Consider the following 16,809-nt stretch of genomic DNA (forward strand, 5'->3'; position numbering starts at 1 on the left):
GGTTTGTGGGCTATAAGTAAAGAGTTATTTTAGATTGTCACAAGTTTGTAGGAACTGGGTAAAGGGCCATAGTCATTTTACACAGCATTATGACGCAACATATAAAAGGATAAAATAAACATTTTCAAGTTATGTCAGTAAGAACAAACGACAAATTAAACTTATTTTGAAATGTATCACTTGTCCTCCAATCCGATCTTGGACTACTTTGCGTTGTTGTGTCACACAGAATCTAAATAAACTACTCTCAATGTTGTAGTTAAAGTCTAAAACTGAAATATGAAAAATCTTTGCACTGCAAGATAAAAAAAAAAAAAAAGAAAACCGACTGTAGGCATGTGTGACAAACTCTGCATCTTTGCATGCCCGGACATTAATGCATTATGTATGAGAAAAACAAGGTGAATTTTTTATGATGCCCACATTATCCAGGCATGCATTCACTGAGCCCATTCAGGTGTACGCTAACAGATGTAGATCAAAATAGCTATATAAACAAAATGGAGAGAAAATACATGTATTTCCTGTCTCTAAACGTAAGAAACGTCCATATGAGCTTTACTTAACTGTAAGTGAGGTGCTGGAACTCACACAATAGACCAACACATGTGAGAAGGTGTTGGCAGCAGAAGCTGTCAGTTTGAGCTGCAGATAAGGAACTTACTGAGTAAATATAAAACATTCATTTTCACACACCTTTTCCCTGGCCTTTTTTTCTTTTTTTTTGTGCTGACCATAGAAATGAAGGGAGATACCATCTCTGCGGCTCATTTCCAAACACTGGAGAGAGCCTGCTGCTGGAGACTGTTCAACAACAATAAAATGTGATCTGCCTGCAGATGGGGAGTCGGGCTGACTGATGGGAAATGCCTCAAATTGCAGGAAGCACTTTTCGTGTTCGGAAATCAGGTTTCTTTGGATAAGCAACTTCATGGCACGGGCTCTTTTATCACTTTTACGCTGATAAATAACGTTTAGCTGTAACAAAGAGATTAAGCCAACTTAAATATTTACTTAAATTGCCTGAACCTTTTGTCTAATTAGTAAATAACAGAGTAAAACAAGCTCAGATTAATATTATGTTTAGTCTTGACATTGACTATTGTGCTTTCTGTGGTTTCCCACAATAATTTTTAATCAATTTATAGCGACTGATGTTTCTATAAAATTGTAATTTACTAATTTAATTCTTTTAACACCTGCATGTTGACAAAAATGTTGTAAATTAATGTTGGAAGTTTTACCAAAAAAAATGTAAAAAATTGCATTGCTATGTAAAATTAAAAGGGATTGAAGATTTAGCCTTTCCTGGAATCACAGAACTAATATTTTTGAAAACTGCCCAACATCTGTGTTGCATAGACTCAACGTATTTCTGCCACCTGTGAAGAGGTATTTTAGATCAGGAAATCTGGACTATGTTCCCCATTTCCTTTGCATTTTTTTTTTTTTTTTTTTATAGATTTTGCCTCACAAACATCATGACATTCATGACCTTGATTTGGCCCAAAATGAAAATGAGCTTGAAATCCCTAGTGTAATGGAACAGAGTAAATAGCTTCGGTGAAGGGATGCAGCTAAAAGTCACACTTTCATAAATATAAAATGTACTTGTCAAAATTTTATTCAAAGGAAAATTGAAAAAGTCACTCCAAGCTGATGCGGTTCGTGTTTAAAATGCTGACAGACAAACTCCAGCAAGAGTGAAACACTCAAGCGCTCAGGCAGAAAATAGGCTCACATCTGAAACTAATTATGATACGCAGGTGAAAGTTTGGAGAAAGAAGTTATTAATTTATTTATAATGTTATCTGCACATGCCGTAATGCATGTAAAGAAAAAACTATGGCAAAAACTCTTACTCAAAACTCCTTTGCTTGCCCAGTTAATGACAGACTCATAATAAGAGTAAGGCACAACAGGTAATTCCTAAAGAAGCTGGCTGTTAACTGACCGCTGGATCAAAACATATTGATGGAGAATTGACAGGAAAGAAACAATGTGGAGGAAAAAAAGTATACAAGATTTTTTCAAAAAAGTATACAGTCACAATATTGGCAATTAAATTGCTGAAATAAATTAACTTTTGATGATACAGAGGCAGAAAGACTCAGTTCAATGGTGAAGTCACTTCACTTCCCCTGTCCATTGATGAATGATCAAAGGATCTGGTGAAAGCAACTGTATGACAACCTGGCCTCTATCAGTCTGTCCTGGCGGAAATGTGTCTTCAGCATAGCGTACCATCACCGCTGTGTGCATGAATGAGTGAATTACTAAATTTAGCATAATGTGCTTTGGAGTCCTCTGACTTGATAAAGCACTATACAAATGCAGGCCATGTCAAACTTTGACAAAACTGTTGTAAGATACTGTATGTGTTGCGTTTCTTGGGTCAGCACAAACAGAAGCTCTGTAAGGCTGACCAGGCAACTTACCATTTACAATTAATTAAAATTTTCTGTGAAGGAATGTCCTTTTATACAGTACAAACTCAGGTGAAAGGATGAAAACATAACATGATGATTAGGAGAGAAACAAGGGCACAATACCAATTCTTCTTCTGCAAACTAAACATAATATTTATGATTTTCTGGAAATTATGAATTATTTAATTTTCAAGTTTTGGCTTTGTGAGTTTCACTTCCTTTTCATCCATAAGAGAAGGAAGTCGTGCGAATGGTCATTGTGCCGTTATATAGAAATCAGCCCAGGCTGAGTCACGAGTTGGGCATCGAGAGGTTTTCCTCTCGATTCCTGTATTTTATGGAGGAGGACAGAAGTGTGCAGAGACAGCTGTCCCATTAATAACCACTAACTGCTCAGTGGGTTTGGTCCGTGGCTGTTCAACAAACTGAAAAGGATGAGCCTATAGATCAATACAGTTAGGAGAAACGGATGTAGATCAGACCGAATTGGCCTTCTGCTTCCACTAACTTTTTTAATCTATACAGAAAAATGAAGTAGGTCATGTGTTTAAACATATACAAAAGTATTTGAAATAATAATTTTAAAAAATCCCTTATTTTAAGATTTTCAGCTCATAATTGTTGGTAAAATAATAACTCGTATATGGATTTGCTGCCCTCCAGTGGTTAATCAATGAAATGTTGATTTTTTTTTTTTTATATAAATGCAATTCAACAAGCCTCAAATTTATTCATGAAGTTATTAATAGGTTGTCCCTATGGTGATACCACCAAGTCAGAATCCACCCTACTTTTTAAGTAATAATTGTAATTGTCACAAAGAAGACTGAGGACAGCAAAGCAGAATAACAAAACTGTTTTTATATTAAAAAGATTTATTTAGGCAACCCATTTAAAAACAAAACAAAATCAATGCATTATTGGACACCAGTGTTAATACATCTGTTGACCTCAACATATAAAACAAGAACATACACATGAGTTAACAGTAATGAATGGCAGCAAAGGGTAAACAAACCAAAACTCATCAAATGACTAAAACAAAACTAAAAACATCTCTTTTCCCCCCTATTAGTTTTCAGTTTTTATGAAAATCTCTCTCTTTACAACTGTAAAACACGGTAAAATCTATAAAAGCTGTAACTGTTCAGAGCTTCTGTCCAAAATGCATCGTAAATTCTGCTGAAGCCTCTGAATTTGACGTTGGTTACTGGTAAGCCAGGCTTCATTCTTGTCATACTGTGCGCATTTCAAGAGCTTTTTTAAGCAGCTTTTATGACATGGTAGTTAGATAATTGGTCAAGCTGAAGTCCCTCCACCTCTCTGCAAGATGGGGGAAAAAAACAACACATTTAGTACTTATTTACTTAGAAATACAACAATCACCACATCACATGAAGATTTTTCTACTCACCATGGGCTTCATTTCCTGTCCCGCTCCCTCTGGCGACTTGTATTTACCCATTTTACCGCTCTTCTCAATATGCTCCTGGAATTTTAACAAAAAAGGAAATTACATTGAACTCAATTTATGAGAATCAAGACCAGGGTCAACACCAGTTTTCCAATTCAAAATTTCACACATATCCAGACTGAATGTTTAAGTTTTTATTATACTGTTATTTTAGGAAATCATGAAGCAACAACAACAAAGTGCTGAAGCTAAGCTCTAATTCATCTGTAAGGTAAATTGCTATTTCACTTGTACCTATCACAGCGATAGATGGATATGATTTAGCTTCAGCTCCCCATGAGATATGAAATTTTATGAAAATTCACCATTGAATATCAGACCTTCAATGGTGAAATACAATTTTCTCTAGAGTTTAAAATTTATCAGTGAATTTTCATAAGATTTCCCCCTTGGGCTATCATGAGTCATTGGGAGCTAAAGCTAAAACATGTTTAGCCACTGAACCATGGAATGATAATGACAACAACTCGCAGGCACTCAATGAGCCGCCTCACCATCAATTCCTTGTCCATGTAGTACGGTCGCCCAGAGCTGCCGTCATTGAGCTTTTTGTCCACAGCGTAGCAGAGAAAGAGGACGTCGACCACGTTCTCAAACAGAGAGAGGAAGCAGTTGGCCACGAGGTAGGCAAACAGACAGGAGATGAGGAGAGGTAGCACCCAGACGGTGTAGTCCTGTTGGTAATTCAGAGCCAGGACGCCCGCAAAAGCTGTACAGGAGACTATTAGAACCTGACAGACAAGTGCTTGATTAGAGGTTTCTCAACAGGGACAGAACAGATATACATTTTGCCCACTAGATGGAAGCATAAGCTGTCAGTTCAAGTCATGTTTGAATACAAAGTTAAACATCACAATAGTGTCAAGTTAACCTGGCTGTCATGTTCCTACGCAATTCTGTTTGACTAAAATCCAAGATTTCTCCCATTGACTTGGATTCCTCTGGTAGAGTTTGTACCGGGCCAAACAGATGGAGAAGTTGAACGATGATGCCGATTTTCTTAAAGTCAACCCTGCCCCCTTTTCATTTCAAAATGCATTTTAAATTTATGTTTAGAATCGCAAACTATTTAAGAGGACAACGTAGTGTTAAATTTTTTGCATTAACAAATGTGCACTAAACCCAGCTGGGTAAGGGAGAGTGTTTTCCCACCGAAGAATAAGCTCACTGAAGAAAAACATCAAGAAAATAACCATAATATAATTTATTAAAAAGAAATCTGATAAATTGCCGTTTTGTTATGTCACAAGAGTCATGCGAGTGTGGAAGCTTGTTTTAGGAGAATTTAGGTTTTACCTTGGTTAAATAAAGTTTAGGGAGAAAAGAACTGAAACTGACCATGTGATATTGTCAAACTGCATCCAAAATGTGCGATTAACAAAATTCGCCCCAAAAAGAGAAAAGATAAAAAAACAAATGTGTGATGCATCTTACCTTTCCCATAAAGAGGACAAAGTCCCCTACTGTGTTAATGACTGCCACTTGGGCCGCGTTCTCAAGCAAGAGCTTAAAAGCATCACAAACTGAAGAGCAGAAGTTGGTGCTGTTGATGGCCGTTGCAGTATAGGCATTCTGAAACAAGTCAACATTTGCTTTGTTACATTGTACAAAAACAAAATGGCTTTAGTGAAATCTTGTATATTCTGTCCTCATATCCCCGTTGCTACTTACTTGGTTTAGGAATACCAAACACTTTTCAAGACAATACAGACAGCAGACGCAGGCTTTCAACATGCAACGAGCGCAAGCATTTTCCTGGAAGAAAAAAATAAAATATATATATAAATTCTAGCTTGCATATATTGCATAAAAATGCATGTAATGTCAACTTGCACAATCTGGTTATAAAGGTTTATGGCTCACTTTTCCTTTGAGCTGGGTGTGGATGTACGTGAGGATGATACGAGGAATCTTAACCAGTGTGATGATGAAGGATCCCTTTGCCACAGTGCCCATGTGGTAGCGCAAGGTGTTAATTGAAGAGGAAACTACCGTAAATTGTGGCAAGTTATCCTTGTCCCTAAATTCAGTCACACATAAAAAGACAATGTTAATTGAAATCATGTAGCATACAGTTGTTCCAAAAATCATTCCAGAGTAGGTTCATGGGCAAAATCTGAAGTTATTTTGGTGTTTAGTTCATAGCAGCCGCAGTATGTCTGGAGGAGAAGGAATGAAGCATCTGCTGAAAAGAACATCATGTCTTCAGTAAAGCAAGGTGGTGACTGCGTGATCCTCTGGGGCTTTGACTTTCCTTCCCCTACTAGCAGAGACCTGCAGTTTAGCCATTTAAAGTAATTCTTTTTGGATGCGTTTATTGCAACCACCCTCTAGTTTGTATGTTTTGCCAATGAAGCTACTTTACACTGACTGGTTGAATACTTTTTAGGTACAGTTAAAATAAATTGGAAACATGGGTCTTTTCCTACCTTGTGAAAAAATAAGTGCTGACAGCTCCAGCGATGGTCATCTGCTGGAAAGCGAGGATGAACTCACTGATCCAGATGAGACCAACGAGGTGATACCACACCATGTACTGAAGAGGCCCCTGCATCTGATACTCAACCACACCTGTGGAGTTGTTCTTTACAGGAGATCCTGGAGGACAAAACAAGTTTTACAGTTGACAAGAACCGAGCAGTTTGCCTATTGGTGGATTTTCTTTCCCCTCAAAACTCCTGGAAAGTTTTTCTATCTAACATTCGTTTCCTATCATGCATTTTTAATTGTTCTCTTATCTTTGTCAGTCACTTGAAACTGCAGGACATGTTTTCTTTCTTTTTTTTATATTTTACTTTAGAGTACATATGAATTTTAGATTAGCAGCTGGAAACGTTCTGCTTCCCTGAGTAATAAACAGAATGCAGCATACCGCATATTCAAAACTCTAAAGAAGAGGCAAAATGCATATTTTGCTTCCTAGTTGAGCATTGAAGGTACTTTGTATAGTATTCTGGCTGCAAAGTGAACACTGTGTTCAAAGAGTCAGCCTGGGGGAAGAAACTGTCTCTGCGGGAGCTGGTTTTTGCGCTCTGTAGCACCAGCCTGAAGGTAAAAGTTTCAACAATTTGTGTCCAGGATGTGTGGGGTCTGCAGAGACACTAGCTGCTCTTTTCCTCTTTAAACCAATTGGAACAATGACAAACATGGAGAAGAACCTGGGAAGTTTACTGAAGCCATAAGTGACCTCTCAGGGGAATCGAGATTCCATAACTAATAGTTGTTATAAACGTCATATGAAGTGACACTGGGCATTTAAACGATTAGAACATGTGATTAAGGGACAGAAACTGACAAAAATTAAGATAAAGTTAGGCTTTAAAATTCAATAGGACAGATAATACATATTAAAGCATTTTAACAAAATGAAGACATTCCAGTTGGTTGTGTGAAACTGATTAATGATTTTTATGCTTGTGCTCAAACATATTTACACTCGTAAACAGTACTGAAAACTGGTTTTGCATTTCAATATGTTGCTACTTAAAACAATGTAACTTTTAAAATTGTAATTCATAATGTCCCTCAATGGTTAAGGTTGTTTTTATATGACTATTTTTTGAAAAGAAATCTCTTTTACCAATAACACTGCATTTAATTTGTTATATCAGTTTATCCTTGTTACAAATACCTAAATAGTTCAATACAGATAAGACGGGTTTTTTTTGTCCATGCTACTGAAATTGATGATGAAAAACCTTTTTTGTTCTTCCTGGAGTTTGCAAAAGTGCGACAGTGATCAGAATAGAAACAGTTTGCTTTAGGTGTAAGGTCTTAATTATTTTTACACCTTTAGTGTTGTTTGCTTTGGTCCGAAGGGGGATCTGAAATGCTTTGGGCCCGTTTCTGTTCCACAGGTTCTTGTTAGACTGCATGGTATCATGAAGCCTTGAGAACTTAAATAGAAAAAATTGGACAGACTCGGCAAGAAAACTAAAAATGGCTCATCTGGTGTTTCAGTTGGATAATAATCCATGTGAAGAATGCTTCCATAAACACAAAACCAACCTTTTATGCTTCTCTCGGTCCCAACATCTAAATCCTAAAGGCTACTTTCTAAAAGTGCGAGATTTTGCTGTTCCAATAAAAGGTGAACTTATTAATTTTTTTTTTTTGCACATCTTAACTGGGAGTGTCTGCCAGAGTAAAAACACTCTTGCACAAATATGCAATTATGAACACAAAGAAAACTATGCCCTACAAATTCTCATCTCTGCAGTGATTTTGTTTCTTTTTTCCCCCAGCAACGCTAAACAAACTTTTCTCCACTTGATAAAGTAAATCTACATTTACTGTAACTAAAATTCATACTTCGAGGTTTTAATAGAACACAAATGGAGGTCAATAAGGAATGAAATATCTCTTCCATAAAACAAAAAAATGCCCCAAAACACAAATAAGGCATAAATTTGATTCATCAGCTTTTCTGCATTTGTCTTTTGTTTTCATTCTGACTATTTCCCAGCAGAAAGGAGAAGTGGGAGATGAATTGAGAAAGCCCATTGACCTTGTTCTCCACATCATGAGACTGCCACAGGATTCCAGATGTGGGAGTTCAGTCATGACACAAAAGCCCATCTAAATGCCGCACACTTAATATTCTGTTTGTTTGGGAATGGTATCAAAGACCATGAGAATTTTGAAGAAATGACTTACTGAGGAACATTCATAAAATGTAAATAAGTTAAGTGGAAATCATGTGTGTTGTGGCTGACCTGACGTCCCGAGGAAGAGAAGCACGGCCACCCAGTAGACCCAGAACATCATGAGGCCGAGGAAGGTCCAGAAGGGATGCAAGAACAACAGGGGGAGGCTGGTGAACACTTTACCTGTCACATGGAACAGGCTGATGGTGAGAGACACATGCTTCCTCAAGAAAAACATCAGCAGCAGCAGCACTACCTGCAAGATTAAACACAGGGTTTTCCTTACACTTTTCTAGAATGGATCAGGTGGCTAACAGTATGCATAACACAAAGGTTTTCACAATATTATTACAAAAGTCACTGCATTTTAGTATTTAGAGTGACCCTGATTATAATTATGTAATTTTTCCACAAAAAAAAAAAAAAAGTCTACCAATAGTGGAAATACATACTGTGAAAATAGTAGCACCAATAGAATAAACAAGCAAAGCTTTGTCGTTGTCTCCGGCCACTTCTTTCAATAATACACTTGTGCTGTTATTGCTGAGGCCATGTTTTTGGTCCGCGTACAACCACCAGAGGATACCCGTCCCACCTGAAAAAGATCAAATACATGCAAAGTTTGAGTTGGAAAATAAAGGTGAAACTGCAACATTTTGTGAGTCATTTTAATTGAGTAACAGAATAAAACAAATTACCTACTGAGCCGATGATTACCAGAACGGTGAGAATTATAACCAGCACTTTAGAGATGTAACGAATAACAACCGTCATGATCAGGGACAAGACTGGATAAAGGAGAGAAAACGTAGAACACACCATGAACTCATAGAAAGACTATTTTCTTTGTGGTAGATAAAACATGGCTGCAATGGTACAGTTCAAGTCAGATGTTTAAATAGGTTCATTTGCACGAATATTTTAGTTTTGTGCTTTTAAACCATCTTTTAAGTGTGGAACCACAAGACTAAGAAAAATACAAATTGCTGCTACCTACATGGGAAACCCCAATGTCCTTTGGAGAAAAGCTTAAATGTGTGGGATGGGCCCAACATCAACAACGTCGACGATTTCTGGAGTCTGACTAAAATCAACAAATTCAGGCTCTTCCAATCTGTTCTGCAATAAATGCAAGTTTGTTCACCCAAAATAAACTTTAAAAAATCTGTCTGTTGTGTATACCTTTCAAAAACCAAAGTTAAAATACTTTGTTACAAGCCCATGATGAATGTGTCTACTGTTGGGCAAATAACCTGAATTACCTTGAAAGCACAGCTCAAACTCATTTTCGTTATGTGCCACATCAAGATAACAAATGTCCCCAAAGGGCCAGTTGTGTCCCTGTAGAGCCTAGAGGGCCACATGAAAAGTTATGGGGGGGTCGAATTTGGCCCCCAGACCTTGAGTTTGACATATTAGAGTCAATGACAAACGTCCCTCTAAACCAAGAAACAAAATGTCGTCTTGCGATAATTTCTCTCTTGAGAAACAAACCAGACGAATCAAATAAAAAGATAAAAACGGACAAAGATTTGACCCATTATCCCTGCTGTACCAGCAGAAGAACTCAAAGCAGAAATTAAATTATTGCCTAGAGGATTAACTGTGGAGTATCCAACGTATGTAACCACTCAGACACTTCCTGTTTTTCCCTTTACGCACCAAAAATTGTTTCCCTGCCAACTATTTCCTTCCTGCTAAAATCCCAATAAGCAGCTAGAGCCGAGCAGTGGGACAGCAGCAGACCAAACCTCAAGAGTATGTTTTCTTTCATGACACTTCAATAACCGATTAAACGTTCCGCTATATAAGATGCATGTTACAGATAAATAAAATAGTTTTATACCAAAAGCCAGAACACAAAGACCCATGATGATTTCTTTGCTGGTGATCACTCCTGCAATGACACGCCGCAGCACAGTGTTGTCACCAACAAATGTGATGAAAGCGTGGGCGAACTCAGCATAGCAGCTGATGTCCACAGGGATGCAGCGGTGGAAGACGGGGACAGCATTACTGAGAACAAGGAGGAGAAAAACATTATTTGAAAACAAAAGCAATGGAAAAAATAATTTTATTTGTTATTTTTACTCCATCAAGCAATCATTTTATTATGTCCACTTAAAGTCCCTAAGCTTTAAGTGGATTGATCCAGTGAGAGGAAATTTATTATTAAAATTGACTTGAATCCCAATTTCCATCTTGAAAGTCCAATATTAATATCAAAAGTATTCACATTGAACCGTTCCATTGTTTTTGTAACATATCAACTCCATATTGGTGTCTAAATTACCCTGCAATAGTATTCATACCTCTTAAACATTTCCCCGTTTCATCATGTTTCAACCTCAAACTTCACAGAATTTATTTGGATTTTATGCGGCAGATCAACCCACTGACGCAACTGAATCAGTTGCGCTAGAGCAGGGTCACATCTAAAACCCGGCAGTGGGCCCTGAGAACCTGGGTTGGAAACCCCTACGCCAGGGGTGTCAAACTCATTTTGGTTTAGGGGCCGCATACAGCTTAATCTGATCTGCAGGGGGCCACACAAGTAAACTCATTGCAAGATTAAACAGAACCAATAAAAGTGGACTTGTTGTTGATTTTTATATTAAACAAATTTCACTTTTACAAAATATATTATGAGTAATCTCAGTTTTTAAGAAAGGTATCTGCAATTTCAACAATACTTTTACTCAGTTAAGCATTTATTTAAGTGCATTATGCATAAGAACTGATCTCAGTGATTGTACAATGTTGCAAAACATTTATTCACAGTTTTTGGAACTTAAAAACACTGTCCTGCATCACAAAATACAACAGACAAAAATTAAGAAAAGATTTAAAATCAATGTTCAACATCTGGGAAGCAATTTGAACAAATTATCTGGCTTCACACATTTGAAATCTTAAGTGTCAGCTGTTTTAAACAGACATTTGATTAAGTACATTTGTTGATGCATAAAATGCATACATATAGAAAAACTTGCATACATAACATGTATGTATGTTAGCATGCACGAGAAATATGAGGTTGCCAGGGCCAAAATAAAAAGCTGGTAACGCATAGAATCAAACTTGTGTACAGAACCTGAAGCTCAGTGCTGCCATCTGCTGTTAGTTCCGCTGCAGTGTTGCATCATGTTGTGTGCTCTGAATAGAACACAGTGCCCCTCGTGGACAGTATAGGAACTGCAGATTTTCAATTAAACGAAGTATATGTTTTTTCATGAATAATGATAATGCATTTAGCCCCTGGGCCGGACTAAATCGTTCGGCGGGCCGGTTCCGGCCCGCGGGCCGTATGTTTGACACCCCTGCCCTACGCCATAGAACATTAGTAAACAAACAGCATCTTAAATATCTAAGGAACACAGACAGGGATTGTAAATTTTGAAGAAATGTTAAAAAGGGACACGTCATAGCAAACCACCCAACACTAGTTTGTGATGTTCTATGACTATGATGTCAATACTCAAGTTTGTCATTGTAACGCAACATAAATGTAGAATTCAATGGGTATGAACACTTTTTGTAAGCTGCTGAATGTAGTGTAAAAAAGAAAAAAATATTTTTTTAAAAACCCAAAGCATAGAAATGACTCACCTTTGTGGAACGGGAAGTTTTGGACATTTTGAGAATCTGTCATTGCTGTTCTCATATTTTCTTGGAGTAAGCTCATAGGAGCAGAGATAAGACCCTAACAACAGAAAAAAACAAGTAAATGATTCAAAAGAAACACAGTTATGATAAGAAAAAGTGTCTTCAGATTATTTAGACCTCCATGTTGGGGACATTTCCAGAGATGTCCAGAAACATCATTAAAAAGTCTACATGACCTAAACAATCAGCTGTAGGGCTGGGCATTATTAAATCAGTAATGATAGACATATAATCAATATCAATAGAAAATACATCAAATAGTATATTCAATCATTTCATTGAACGCTCAATGAAATGAGCGTTTGATTCTGGAGGATGTAAGCAGAGGAAACACCTAAACGCTCAACCTTTCATGGCCAGCTAAGCAAGGTGAGCGGCATCAGCTAACTCACTCACTCACTGGTTACCTAGCAACAACCTGTTGATTAACTTGCACAGTTGCATGCTCAGGTTTTGCTACCTGCCTCATAAATGCTTCAAAATAAACCAAAGTGTGGAGTGAAAGAAGAATACGAGTGCAACAGCTCACGAAGAAACTATGGATGGTACAGGAAAGCTAACATCACAAGTATTTTAGATATTTAGGACAAAAAATAAATAAATCAACAATTGATACACTCTTCACGATACGTTTTTCAGCTATGTTGCCCAGCTCTACTCAGTAACCAATGTTCCCAAAACAGAAAAGGAAAAAATGACCTGTCCTTAGTAGCAATGTTGTTGATGAATACAACAACAAATACAACACCAGATCTTAGACATTTAACATTAGATATTTAACTTGAGCCATTTCCACTTCTGATAATTTACTCACCATTACTGAGCGCAAAATCTTTCAACTCTCTGTAGGTCTTCAGTTCTGTGGCTGGACATTGGGAGACGCACAAGGCGATGGACTTGAATTTTCTGCTGATTATGTCAAATTTGCAAGGCTCTAGAAAGAAAACGTACCTAAAAAAGACCACAAAAAAAGAAACAAAATTTATTTTAATTTTAAAACTGCTCACAATTGCAACATCTGAGAATGTGAAACAAAAAAGAAAAATTTCTCTGATGAAAATTCATTTTGTGGTGGCCATGTTAACGAGGGCAGAAACTTAAAAGATGTTGACATTTGCTACCCCATCAGACAGACTCTGCTTTGTTGCTGAAATGCCTGTTTTGGTTTTTTTTTCCCTCCAAAGGCTCCATGGGCAATCAGCCCATCAATAAAGCATCGGCCTTTGTTTCCCTGAAGCTAGGCCTTCAGACTGTGGGCTGGTGGTAACCTCCAGCCCCAAATATTCTACAGAATAGAAATTTCCTTTATTGTCCCACAGTGGAGACAGTCATGTAAGAAAAACTCAGAACTGAGAAAAAGCTGCCAGCTTGTGCAGCTCTGGAAGTCAAGGAAAATTAAGAAATATTAAAAATATGACACAAATCAAGAATTTCTTGTTCTGAAATAAGTACATGAAAAGACTCCGATACTTAGATTGAGACACAGAATAGCTGAGATCGAATGATTAAAGTGCAGACATATTTACTTTTTCTCAGTCATGTCAGCGCCGCTGAGCGGCACTCCGTCAATCTTCTTGTTGGTGTTATTTCGGCCACAGGTGTTGCCGTAACTATCATATCCAGAGACGAGGCGGGAGGCACCTCCTGTGGCGATGGCAAAGCCACAAATTAAGGCCTGCAGACACAGATGTCAGAAGAGGACATGAACAGTTAACAGGACACTATAAAGGCACTTGTTAGGGTCTAACGCTGAGCTGCAAAGTAGAAGGGAAGTGATGCTGAGAATTTTATGGAATTATGAAGAGTTCTCACTTGAGTACATCCTGTTTTTATCTGAATGTTGGTGCATGGGCAGTTCTCGCAATATCCGTTAGGATTTTCCAGCCACGAAGGGTAAAAAACAATGTGTTTTCACTAGGCCTGTTAAGAGTTTTATACATTGACACTCTCTTGCTTGCCAGAGACATTACCTTGGTGCTATTCAATCTGAAACTAAGTCCTGCTGTGAGTCAGCATTCCAAATACAATCCAGATACAATATCTGATCTATCTATTGAATATAAATCACTGTGAAAACCACTGCAGTTGTTAAGCATTACTAGACGTTTTCACTTACAAAATTTAAGAAGGAACAATGTCAGTAAAGTCAAGTATTTTTTCTAAACTTTGAATCTACACTTTCCAGGAAAATGATAAAGGTGATCCATACATTTCATACAGAAGGTTTACCACTCATAGCACAACCAGTTTAACAACATTTAAGTTCACTTGTAAAAGTTATTTCTTTGGAACAGCGCAAGAATATGAGATCTAACCTGCAACAGTTAATTAACTGGTCCTACAAGACAAAGCACCAAATTCTTGCCTTGAGAATTTGGTACTTTCAAAAACAACAGGTAATGCAACAGGTAAGCTGTGAATTATCATCATGATCCAGACGTACCATGCCAATGCAAAACAGTGAGAATATGATGAGCCATGGTATATCCGTGTATTTGCGGTTCTCCGTCGGCTTCCAGTCCCGATCACCCTGCCAAGGCATGAGAGACAGACAGGAGCGGTTATTCTTTTGGAGCCTGTTTTTGTTGTGAGCGCCTCTCTGTGTGCAGCTCCCTCAGCAGGCAAACAACCAACTACTGAGGAGTTGAAGACAAAGAGTTCCCACAGTTGGTGCTGCTGCTGCTGCTGCTGAAAAAAGATGTCACATTACAGTGCACTCGAAAGGTGCTGTGAAGAGAGTCAGCCATTACCTCCAGCACATGAACTGCAACTCACCTCTGTGCTACTGCGACATCCCATTGTGTTACAGTAAAAGTAAAACTTTGCGTCTCTCCGTCACAACTTTTCGATTCTTGTTTTTCTTTCCTTTTCATAAGTTATCCGGAAAAAGACAAAAAACACACACACATTCGTTGTTAGCTCGTTTGGTTCATTGAAAGCCTCCCGTTAGAGACACTCCCTACAGCTTCAGGTAAACACGGAAGAAGACCAATGATATACCCCCCCTCCCCCCCACTACCAGTGAAAATATGTGTGCTCATTTCAAGGACTGTAGGAAATAACACACTGGACAAAAACATACAATCTCTCTCGCTCTCCCTCTCTCTTTTTTTGCAAAGACTACTATTTTATGTGTTTCAAACTGCCATGGCTATGTGCAATTTTTATTATTTTTTCTTAATTTCTGTTGCTAAGCTATGGCTTTTTGCTTTTAATTTGGCACTCTAAGCTTTTTCCCTTTGCAGTGTTGTTTTGTTTTAACATGTTTAATAATAATAATAATAATAATAATAATAATAATAATAATAATAATAATAATAATAATAATAATAATAATAGCGGCCAAGAAATGCATTTGTTACTTCCAAGGTTGACTTGACAAATTACGCGCTTCTTTAAATGCATCACGACCAAAGGCATGCATAGCGTCCGTGTGGAGTTTGGCGCCACTTGCTGGAGAAAAGACGTCATTGCTCAATGTGACCACGCCAAGGAAGGGAGGGGCTTAGTGCCAATCTCGGTCTCGCGGTCATTGGGCGAGAGGCGGGTGTGGGGAGTTTTTCCTGATAGGTTGTCAGTGCTTAAAATATCTAATTAGACAATCATTGACGAAACAAATTAACTTAAATGATGTGGTGATAATAAATAGTCCGTTTTATATATATGCAGGACTGAGTTTCTGGAGGATTTTATGAATGAGCTCAGATTAGGACAAGACAGCAGATTAGTCAAACTTCCTGCCACTGGTGAGTGATGACCAGATTTATGTATTCGAAGCACTTTTTTCTCTGAATTATACATACTGCATGACTTATATATTGCAATATTTTTGCAAAAGTATTTATTATCATGGAGATTGAAGTGTGTTGTTGTAACATGATTAAATGTACAAAAACGTAAGTAACATGACAGCTATTAAAAGCCACAGTAAATGAAAAGTTGGCTTTCTTTTGGACTTTATAAGTGGAGACAAATCTCTTGGAGCAGGAATGCAACACAGATGTCACTCTGTTGAAGCCCAGATAATGTATCACTTCCATGCTTATCAACTCTAAATTGAAACTTATGATAATATATTTTTTTACACAGATGTACTTCTGACGGTATGAATGAGCAACCATGCAGATGTTCTGTTAGGTCATTTTGTTACTGAAGTGCAACTGAACATGTTCTGATACAACTGCCAAGAGATCTGCCTCCCTCATCATATGATGAAGCTGCTCATTGCATCTCATATCCTGAAACCCGCCTGTAAATACTTCCTGCCGATGCTGCTTTGGCAACTGTATCTAAGGACAACAGGGCGTTCTGGATCCCTACTGGAGGAGTCGTTGCCAGTGCAGCATATGTTCAGCAGCATTCTTGGTGAAGAGGTGTAGTGCGTCACTGTCTTGGCCTGCCCGGGGTCTGGGCCGAGTCATTCGTCATATCGAGCGCAACACAAGGATAAATATTATCTTTGCCTTTCCTCAGATACCTTCGCAACTCATGAAGTAAGCGGTGTGCAGCCCTGGAGGATGTGATGAATTCCATCCTGGCAGTCTCATGCACCAAACAGCTAAAATATCAGTACTGCCCACTGTCGTATTTGTCT

At 37.9% G+C, this 16,809-nt stretch overlaps 1 protein-coding gene across 1 annotated transcript; it reads right to left on the reverse strand.

The window, feature by feature from the left end:
* Positions 1-3,286: 3,286 nt before the first annotated feature.
* LOC106923500 (choline transporter-like protein 1) lies at positions 3,287-15,222 on the reverse strand. The gene is made up of 16 exons (XM_014996547.2): positions 14,991-15,222; positions 14,659-14,745; positions 13,742-13,890; positions 13,030-13,166; positions 12,159-12,252; positions 10,396-10,565; positions 9,248-9,337; positions 9,002-9,144; positions 8,619-8,805; positions 6,333-6,501; positions 5,767-5,923; positions 5,575-5,658; positions 5,338-5,475; positions 4,398-4,634; positions 3,844-3,918; positions 3,287-3,752 (listed from the first exon to the last, which is right to left on the reverse strand). Exons 1-16 carry the CDS (start codon positions 15,012-15,014, stop codon positions 3,729-3,731), a joined length of 1,965 nt encoding a protein of 654 aa, XP_014852033.2. The 5' UTR covers positions 15,015-15,222; the 3' UTR covers positions 3,287-3,728.
* Positions 15,223-16,809: the final 1,587 nt, after the last annotated feature.

This window comes from Poecilia mexicana, unplaced genomic scaffold, assembly GCF_051168715.1.
Source record: "Poecilia mexicana isolate PSO_F unplaced genomic scaffold, ASM5116871v1 scaffold_1, whole genome shotgun sequence".
Taxonomy (NCBI): domain Eukaryota; kingdom Metazoa; phylum Chordata; class Actinopteri; order Cyprinodontiformes; family Poeciliidae; genus Poecilia; species Poecilia mexicana.